The sequence below is a fragment of the Pygocentrus nattereri genome, chromosome 27, assembly GCF_015220715.1.
Source record: "Pygocentrus nattereri isolate fPygNat1 chromosome 27, fPygNat1.pri, whole genome shotgun sequence".
In the NCBI taxonomy this organism is placed as follows: domain Eukaryota; kingdom Metazoa; phylum Chordata; class Actinopteri; order Characiformes; family Serrasalmidae; genus Pygocentrus; species Pygocentrus nattereri.
In genome coordinates this window covers 25242134-25252590 of record NC_051237.1, presented here as the reverse complement: position 1 = coordinate 25252590, position 10457 = coordinate 25242134, and the positions used below count along the sequence as shown (strand labels likewise).

Below are 10457 nucleotides of genomic sequence, written 5' to 3'. Positions count from 1 at the left end.
TGCGAGAAGGAAGGAGAGAAAAGGGAGCGCTTGCACTTTCTGGTGCGGCAGAAAAAAAGCCGAGAGAGGGGAAAAACGGCTTTTCTGGCAGAGTGAGTGAGAGACGTAGTTACAGAGTTGGAGAGAGAGGCGCAGTGGCGCGTGCACTCTGGGACCCCAGCGTCTGCGTAGTGTCCGGCCGTGAAGGAGCTGCGGGACGTTTCTGACCCCTCGTAGTGTCTGTGGAGTTAACGATGGACACCTCAGGGCCTGAGGACGTCCCGGTGGAGCCGAAGGAGAGGAAAAAGATCCAGTTTGCTGTTCCCTCCACAGCGCCGACACAGCTGGACCCCAGACAGGTAGAGATGGTGAGTGACCCCTGAGTCTGAGACCCCGGAGCACTTTCACAACACTTGACCTCACACAGTATCTGATCTATAACCGCTTAGTTTTCTGGTTTTGTTGTTGAAAAAAAGTGAGAAACTTGTGTTTTTTAAATTTGGCACCATCAGTAACTAAGAACATGGACTTTTTCAAAGCGTTCCTGCTGCTGATCTCCAGTAGATCCAGTTAAACAGCTGTTTTTGTTGTTATGCTTGTTTTATAATAAGTGTTCTGACCACACAGACGAACAGTTCTTTAATGGTTCTTTAGGAAAGAAAGAGGTTCAAATATGCAACCGTGAACACTCGGAACCATTCGCATGCTTAACATGTTCTTTGCCTGGTTAAATGGTTCTTGAGACTTGATAGAGAATGTGTTGGTGGTTCTGCACTTTATTTCCAAAAGTTTCATCCAAATCATTGAATTCAGGTGTTCCTGTCACTTCCATGGCCACAGGTGTGTAAAGCCGAGCCCCTAGGCCTGCAGACTGCTTCTACAGACATTAGTGAAAGAATGGGTCGCTCTCAGGAGCTCAGTGAGTTCCAGCGTGGTACCGTGATCGGACGCCACCTGGGCAGCAAGTCCAGTCGTGAAATTTCCTCACTACTAAATATTCCACAGTCCACTGTCAGTGGGATTATAACAAAGTGGAAGTGATTGGGAACGACAGCAGCTCAGCCACGAAGTGGTCGGCCACGTAAAATGACAGAGCGGTCAGCGGATGCTGAGGGGCATAGTGCACAGAGGTCACCGACTTTCTGCAGAGTCAATCACTACAGACCTCCAAACTTCATGTGGCCTCCAGATCCTCTCAAGAACAGCGCAGAGAGCTTCATGGAATGGGTTTTCATGGCTGAGCAGCTACATCCAAGCCTAACATCACCAAGCACAATGCAAAGCGTGGAATGCAGTGGAGTAAAGCGCCGCCACTGGACTCTAGAGCAGTGGAGACGTGTTCTCTGGAGTGACCAATCACGCTTTTCCATCTGGGAATCTGATGGATGAGTCTGGGTTTGGCGGTTGCCAGGAGACGGTACTTGTCTGACTGCATTGTGCCGAGTGTAAAGTTTGGTGGAGGGGGGATCATGGTGTGGGGTTGTTTTTCAGGAGTTGGGCTCGGCCCCTTAGTTCCAGTGAAAGGAACTCTTAAAGCTTCAGCACCAAGAGATTTTGGACAATTTCATGCTGCCAACTTTGTGGGAACCGTTTGGGGACGGCCCCTTCCTGTTCCAACATGACTGTACACCAGTGCACAAAGCAGGTCCATAAAGACACGGATGAGCCAGTTTGGTGTGGAAGAACTTGACCGACCTACACAGAGTCCTGACCTCAACCCCATAGAACACCTTTGGGATGAATTAGAGTGGAGACTGTGAGCCAGGCCTTCTTGTCCAACATCAGTGTCTGACCTCACAAATGTGCTTCTGGAAGAACGGTCAAAAATTCCCATAAACACTCCTAACCCTTGTGGAAAGCCTTCCCAGAAGAGTTGAAGCTGTTATAGCTGTAAAGGAATACTTTTGGAAATACAGTGTGTACAGCACCAAAAAGCGTTCTTCTGTTAGTGTCAAATGTCACAATAGCAGAATCCTGTTTGGTGCTGTACAGAACCATAAACAACACACACTCTGAACAACTATTCCGCCATGCAAAGACACATTTCATTACTCCGGTTCAAGTTCAGGCGTAGGCTAGTTGTAATGTACCCCGAACTTTACTAAGTTCAGGTTTATCATTAAATCAGAATGAGCTGCACCACAAACTAGTTTTAACGTTGAGTTTAATAGCTACTAAGTATTTACACCCCCTGAGCAGGTGTGATTTTTGGGGAAACCCTCAGAAGCTCACTAAAGACTGTAGAACTGCACGAGCGGCTGGACTGAGGCTGCTGTGTCGCTCGGCGTTTAAAAAGCTGCACATTTGGTTTCTCAGTGAAATATTAAAGAATAAACGGGCGGCGGCTGTAGATCATTAGCTTTATTCAGCTTAACTCGTACACGTCGTTCTCTTCTGTGCTGGATGTTCTTTGTTCATCAAGTCAGCAGCTGCCGTCGCGTTTGAATGGAAGTGGGTTTGCTGATCGGCTCTCGCTGCGTTATCGTGTAAAAGAGATGTGTGTATTAGTTAGTGGTCACTCGTTAGTGGTCACTAGTTAGGACCCAGTTATTTGTGGTGCAACTAAATATAGTTAAGTTTGAGACTAACTTGTGCAACTGAGGACTCGCAAACCTGCATCTGGAGCTTCAAACGTCACAATGCGTTTCATAACGCAAAGCGAGCATAAGCTGCATTCTGAGCGTGACAGCAGGGGGCGCTATGACGACAGCCAAGCCTGTCCAAGCGGTCTCATACTGCAGACGAGCGGTCGAATCTCACAGCTTACATAAACATAAAAATATGACCATTATGGCCTTTTATTCTCTTCTGCCAAGAAATGTATTAATTTCTTTCTGTATTTATTTAACTGGTATGAAAGCAGTAGAGCACGAGGGAGTGCGTTATCGTCACAGCTTTGATGATCTACGGCGACCAAATCACAGCCGTGATGTTATTTCACGATAAAGCGCTCCCTCTCGTGGGCTACTGGTAAAACATAATACAGTACATACCTAAAAGTTGTTAGGGGGCCCCCTGTTGGCCATGGGGCCCTAAGCAGCTGCTTATGCCGCTTATGAGGTAGAGCCGGCGCTGGTGGCCGACCAAGTTATGGAAAGTGAGACGGTCAGCTGTCATAAATCGAGCATCGGCTACACCTGATGGAAAAGGTCCGCAGCAGAGCACCAGTCGGTTCTGAGGTGACGCCTCATTTAATAGTGGGATTGTAATGCGGTTCAGTGCACGGCTGAGTGAACGTGTGCCGGGTCAGCGCTGGAAAACGACCCGCAGCCTGTCTGTACGGTTACATTCAAACATATGGCTAAACGCCATCATCTCATTTGATACATCGACACAGCTTTGTCTTTCCGTTGCTCCGGCAACAGTTGTATTGATGTACTTTTTCATTTATGAGATTCAGTTTAGAGATAAAAACGCATCACACCGTCATTTTAATAAATCAACACGCTTTTTATTTAAGTTGTTTTCTTGGCTGTGTTCCTCAGGGGCTGTATTTGAAAGTGTGTGTAAAGGGGGAACCTCGGTTCTTTAAACGGTCCAACACTTTATTTCAGTGCCAGTATCTGCTCATATTTATTCAGTGGAGTTATTATATCCTGCGCCTCCTTGTACAGTCGTTACCGCGCTGCCTGTTTATCGATAATGGATCTTTATCATATTTCTAGTTGTATTTATGCCTGTAGGGTTTTATTTGATATGTTCTGCTTTTTATGTTGTATCATCCTTTTTATTATTAGTGTCCTGTGATGTGGGACTCGTACTGTCTGCTCAGTTTCCTTCAGGATCAATAAAGAGTCTGTCTGTCTGTCTGTCTGTCTGTCTGTCTGCCTCTGTTTGTCTGTCCATCTGTGTCTGTCTGTCTATCCTGTCCGTCCGTCCGTCTCTCTATCTGTCTCTGTCTGTCTGTCTGTGTATCTGTTTTTCTGTTGGTGTCTGTCTGTATCCTATCCGCCTATCTGTCTATCTCTGTCTGTCTGTCTATCTTTCTATCTGTGTGTCTGTGTCCGTCTGTCTGTCTATCCCGTCCGTCTGTCTCAGCCTGTCTGTCTGTCTCTCTATCTGTCTCTGTCTGTGTATCTGTTTTTCTGTTGGTGTCTGTCTGTATCCTATCCGCCTATCTGTCTGTCTCTGTCTGTCTGTCTATCTTTCTATCTGTGTGTCTGTGTCCGTCTGTCTGTCTATCCCGTCCGTCTGTCTCAGCCTGTCTGTCTGTCTCTGTCTGTGTATCTTTCTATCTGTGTCTGTGTCCGTCTGACTGTCTATCCCATCTGTCCATCTGTCTGTCTCTGCCTGTCTGTCTCTCTATCTGTCTCTGTCTGTCTGTCTATCTTTCTATCTGTGTGTCTGTGTCCGTCTGTCTGTCTATCCCATCCGTCTGTCTCAGCCTGTCTGTCTGTCTCTCTATCTGTCTCTGTCTGTGTATCTTTCTATCTGTGTCTGTGTCCGTCTGACTGTCTATCCCATCTGTCCATCTGTCTGTCTCTGCCTGTCTGTCTCTCTATCTGTCTCTGTCTGTGTATCTGTTTTTCTGTCTGTATCCTATCCACCTATCTGTCTGTCTGTGTCTGTCTGTCTATCTTTCTGTCTGTGTGTCTGTGTCCGTCTGTCTGTCTATCCTGTCCATCCGTCTGTCTCTGCCTGTCTATCTGTGTATCTGTGTCTCTCTGTTGGTGTCTGTCTGTTGTTTAGAGGTGAAAACGTTACCTAGTGCTGTTCGTTCTTTGCTCTCTGACTTTTCAGCTTTTGCTCATTTTGCCACCGACACCTCATCAGTGACTCAAGACGTGGGTGAGACGGGTTCGTGGAAGGTGGTGTTGGAGACGTAGTGAACTCTTTGTAGCGCTGCTGTGTTTACGCTGCTTAACTAAAGCAGGAACACCTCATCAAACCCTGAGAGCAAGGCCAGTGATATCCCTGCGTCTCACCTGGACACCCTGTTCTAAAGGTTCTAGCTCTGCTCCTGAGCAGATCAAGCTGAAAAGTGCAGGAGTTTCCTTTAAACCCCACCGTCGTCTCACACACGTCCCTGTCAGATGTGGGACTCCCTGTTCCGCTCGGCGTAGACGGAGATTTATACTGACGGCTTGTTTATACGAGCCGTTATTTAGTTTTGCTTCATTTTAATTGAAACTTCTCTGCTTGATCTGACCACCATCTGGTGAGTGATAGTGAGGTCAGTCTTTTCTCTGTAGAGCCGTTTCATCTCTTCTTCCCGTCTTTCTGCTTTCCTCTCGCGTCTGTTCTTCATTTTCTGGAACTTTTCGTCCCAAACTCCAGCTGTGCGGTCAACAGATCGACCAGCTGGGCTTGATTTGCCACAGAAAGTGTTGCTGTAGTTGTTCAGCTGCAGAATTGAGGCCAGATAAATGGGCCTGCAGTAGAGCTTTAGTGTGGCGAGGAGGCGTCAGATGTGAAGACGTTTTCACGACACGTGATCTACATCAGTGTTTATTCATTTGTTAGTTTGTTATTGGTGAACAAGTTAGAACAGACACCATTAAAACATCACCAGCTAAACAGCAGTGCTGTAGTTAAAAAGGCTGAAAAACTGAGTAGAATCATTTTTATTTATTAACGCAGGAAAGCTGAGAATGAAGAGAACAGACTGACCAGTCCAGGCAGTCCAGCACACACATCACATCACCTACGGCTTCACAGCTGCATAAACAGTAAATACACATTTGGTCAACACGACCTTGGAGCCGGACTCCTGAGGAGGAGCCTGACGCTGACAGCATGACTGCCAGTAATGCTGACCCAGCCATGACCGCTCAGACATTACAGCACAGAAAGAACCTAACACAGCGCTTTTGTCTAGTTATCTTGTTCCTTATTATTATTATTATTATTATTATTATTATTATTATTATTGCTCCTGATCATCACACTGAAATCTGGAGTGTCCGTAAAAGTTTAAGTCTGTAATAAAACTGCTCTGTTGCCTCGATGAGTCCCAGCACATCAGCAGAGGAACGGCCGTCAAAGAGCGTGAATATATTTACTTTACTCAATTACTTTACTGACATTACTCAATTACTTTACTGACATTACTTTACTGACATTACTCAATTACTTTACTGACATTACTCAATTACGTTACTGACATTACTCAATTACTTTACTGACATTACTTTACTGACATTACTCAATTACTTTACTGACATTACTCAATTACTTTACTGACATTACTTTACTGACATTACTCAATTACGTTACTGACATTACTCAATTACGTTACTGACATTACTCAATTACTTTACTGACATTACTGACATTACTCAATTACTTTACTGACATTACTCAATTACTTTACTGACATTACTTTACTGACATTACTCAATTACTTTACTGACATTACTCAATTACTTTACTGACATTACTCAATTACTTTACTGACATTACTTTACTGACATTACTCAATTACTTTACTGACATTACTTTACTGACATTACTCAATTACTTTACTGACATTACTCAATTACTTTACTAAGTTTAGTCAGTTACTTTACCAACTTTAACTTTTTTTATTATACTCAGTTACTTACTTGCTTGGCTTTACTTATTTTATTCACTTCCTTATTTACTCAGGTATTTACTTCACTTACTCAATTGCTTACTTATTTTAATTTACTCACTGTTCAATTCACTTATTTTTCAGTGAAGTATTTGCTTTAGTTACTTATTACTTTACTCAATTACCTATTTTTTTACTGTTACTCAACTTGTTACTTCATTTGCGTTACTTAGTTTTTATACTTTGTCTAATTATGTACTTCCATTTCGTACATTATTTACTTATTTACTGTACTTTAAGTAATTATCTACTTTACATTATTTGCTTTGCTTTGTTTCATTTCATTTCATTTATTTGGTTTATTATCGTAATTTGGCTCTAGCCTGTATGAGGAGTCTGTGTTGTTTGGTCACAAAACTTGTTGCATTTGAAAATTGTGTTGGTGCTTTTTTTGAGTATTTGGAAGGAAAAGCTGCTGTTTACCTTGATCGCCCCCTCTGACCGTGTGCAGACCCAGGCAGTGTGACTTTGTACCATTTTCTCTGAGATTGTAAACTAAAGTCATGACTATTAGCTACACACAGCTCCGTCTCGTGTTCGTGTACAGCAGTAAGAAAAGGCTAAAAACAGCCTCTGTGGGGCAGATTGTGCTGCGATCGTGCGAGTCTAGTATGATCTGATCAGAGAGTCGAGCGCAGGAAGCAGAAATGACGCTGATGATGACACTACAGCGTGTAAGAGACGCTCTGGAGAGGCGACATTAGTAATAATGTTCTCTCCTCGTCCTGAGCTTCTGCAGCGAGGCCGGGACTCCGCTGCTCTGATGGTGAGCTGTGTGGCTGTGACGGCTGATGTTATGTAAGCTGCCGTGTTAAAGTGTTGATATGAACTGAAGAAGGTCATTAGGAATGGCAGCGTTTATAAATCCCATTCTGAAAAGTCACAGGAAAGATATTAATAAACTGCATTTTATTAGTGTGTGTGTGTGTGTGTGTGTGTGTGAATATATATATATATATATATATATATATATATATATATATATGTGTGTGTGTGTGTGTGTGTGTGTGTGTGTGTGTGTATATTACACACACAAAGATGGTGCTTGAAAGTTTGTGAACCCTTTAGAATTTTCGGTAACACTTTATTTGAAGGCTACCTTCATAAGGGCTTCATAACACATTCATAAGCACTGAATAATGTGCACTAAACATATTTAAACCCTATACATAATTACATCAATCATCTTATCCATGCCATGGAGGGAAGAGGGGGTGGTTTCCAGGCATATTTCACCTGATATTAATACAACGTCGTCTTAAGAATGCTGACATAAATAGTTATGTATGGTGTTTTAAATGTGTTTAGTGCTGTAAATATTTTCAAAGTTTATTCATATTATGTCAATACAATGTCATTTATTTCATAAAGCATCTTAGGTTGCGAGAACCGACATAAGCACTTAATAAATGTTCAAGTAGTGCTTCATAAACGCATTATTCAGCGCTTATGAATGTGTTATGAAGCCCTTATGAAGGTAGCCTTCAAATAAAGTGTTACCGAATTTTCTATATTTCTGCATAAATTTGACCTAAAACATCAGATTTTCACACAAGTCCTAAAAGTAGATGAAGAGAACCCAGTTAAACAAATGACACAAAAATATTATACTTGCTCATTTGTTTATTGAGGAAAATTATCCAATATTCGTATTTGTGAGCGGCAAAAGTATCTGAACCTTTGCTTTCAGTATCTGGTGTGACCCCCCTGTGCAGCAATAACTGCAACCAAACATTTCCGGTAACTGTTGATCAGTCCAGCACACTGGACTCAGTGTGGACCAGGCTTGGAGGACTTTCAGCCCATTCCTCCGTACAGAGCAGCTTCAGCTCTGGGATGTTGGTGGGTTTCCTCACATTAACTGCTCGCTTCAGGTCCTTCCACAGCATTTCGATGGGATTAAGGTCAGGACTTTGACTCGGCCATTCCAAAACATTAACTTCATTCTTCTTTAACCTTCTTTGGTAGAACGACTTGTGTGCTTAGGGTCGTTGTCTTGCTGCATGACCCACCTTCTCTTGAGATTCAGTTCATGGACAGATGTCCTGACGTTTTCCTTTAGAATTCTCTGATATAATTCAGAATTCATCGTTCCATCGATGATGGCAAGCCGTCCTGGCCCAGATGCAGCAAAACAGGCCCAAATCATGATACTACCACCACCATGTTTCACAGATGGGATAAGGTTCTTATGCAGGAATGCAGTGTTTTCCTTTCTCCAAACATAACACTTTTCATTTAAACCAAAAAGTTCTATTTTAGTCTCATCTGTCCACAAAACATTCTTCCAGTAGCCTTCTGGCTTGTCCATGTGATCTTCAGCAAAGTGCAGACAAGCAGCAATGTTCTTTTTGGAGAGCAGCACACCACTGTTGTTCAGTGGTCTCCTGATGGTGGACTCATGAGCATTAACACTAGCCAATGTGAGAGAGGCCTTCAGTTGCTTAGAAGTTACCCTGGGGTCCTTTGTGACCTCGCCAACTATTACATACCTTACTCTTGGAGTGATCTTTGCTGGTCAACCACTCCTGGGGAGGGAGACAATGGTCTTGAATTTCCTCCATTTGTACACAACCTGTCTGACTGTGGATTGGTGCAGTCCAAACTCTTGGAGATGGTTCTGTAACCTTCTCCAGCCTGAAGAGCATCAACAACTCTCTTTCTGAGGTCCTCAGAAATCTCCTTTGTTCGGGCCATGATGCACTTCCATAAACGTGTTTTGAAGAGCAGACTTTGATAGATCCCTGTTCTTTAAATAAAACTGGGTGCCCACTCACACCTGATCGTCATCCCATTGACTGAAAACGCCTGACTCTAATTTCACCTTCAAATGAACTGCTAATCCTACAGGTTCAGATACTTTCGCCACTCACAAATATGAATATTGGATCATTTTCCTCAATAAACAAATGAGCAAGTCTAATATTTTTGGGTCATTTGTTTAACTGGGTTCTCTTTATCTACTTTTAGGACTTGTGTGAAAATCTGGCGATGTTTGTCATATTTATACAGAAATATAGAAAATTCTAAAGGGTTCACAAACTTGCAAGCACCACTGTATATATATTTTATATACATATATACACATATATTGTGTGTGTGTGTGTGTGTGTGTGTAATCAGACTAAATCACACGTCTGCCTGATAAACACCGTCATACGCAGTTATTATTCTGACACAGAGCTGTTGTGTGTAATCTTCGCTGAGGCTGCAGTTCATCTAAGGCTCTTCTGTCTGACCTGAAAACACTTGCGTTAAAGGAAAACTCCAGGGTTTCTCATCCTGATCTCAGTCTTCTGTACCTGTATCGTTTGGTCAGTTCGTTTTCACCACGGTTCCCTGAAGAACTGAGAACCTGACGACTCCAAATACATTTACTGTAAAGGTGGAGGAGCAGCTGCTGAATTCACTCAGAGATGTTTAGTGAGCACTGTAATAACTCCACTCCTGGAACAGCAGCTTAATCACCATGATGGTGCATATGATCATATATGAGTGCTGCCACTGGAATCATTTACTGAGTGGCTTTAAAAAAAAAAAGCTTTACCCATTATATGCAAGTCTAAAAAGTGCTACAGTACGTCTTTATAAATGCTTTATAACATCACAACTTGATAAGGGTCCAATTAATGATTAATAATCTTTGATAAGTATATATGAACCACTTAATAATGATTAAATAAACATTTTCTCATTTACAACAGATCAGACAATTCAGTCATAATGATTGCTAGATTAATTTATTCGGAAATAATGACTGATTTGGCCAAATGGTTAATAATTATGTCCGTAAGTAAAAGGTAAATAGTTGAAATGGTCGCGTTTTTAATGCACGACACTCTTATGGAGTCATTAACATCGTAAACTAAGTTAATATATAAATGAAGCTGTAAATTAGTGAGCG

The 10457-nt window shown here is 42.5% G+C and overlaps 1 protein-coding gene across 2 annotated transcripts in view; it reads left to right on the top strand.

Annotated features, from left to right (window-relative positions):
- ppp1r1b (protein phosphatase 1, regulatory (inhibitor) subunit 1B) overlaps positions 1-10457 on the top strand; it is a 46105-nt gene that overhangs the window by 202 nt on the left and 35446 nt on the right. The window contains exon 1 of one of the 2 annotated variants that reach the window (XM_017722772.2): positions 1-347. This exon is cut by the window's left edge and continues 202 nt beyond it. In XM_017722772.2, coding sequence (XP_017578261.1) covers positions 234-347 — 114 coding nt within the window. In that variant the 5' untranslated portion in view covers positions 1-233. The remainder of the gene's footprint in view (positions 348-10457) is intronic. The other variant, XM_017722771.2, reaches the window with a different exon arrangement.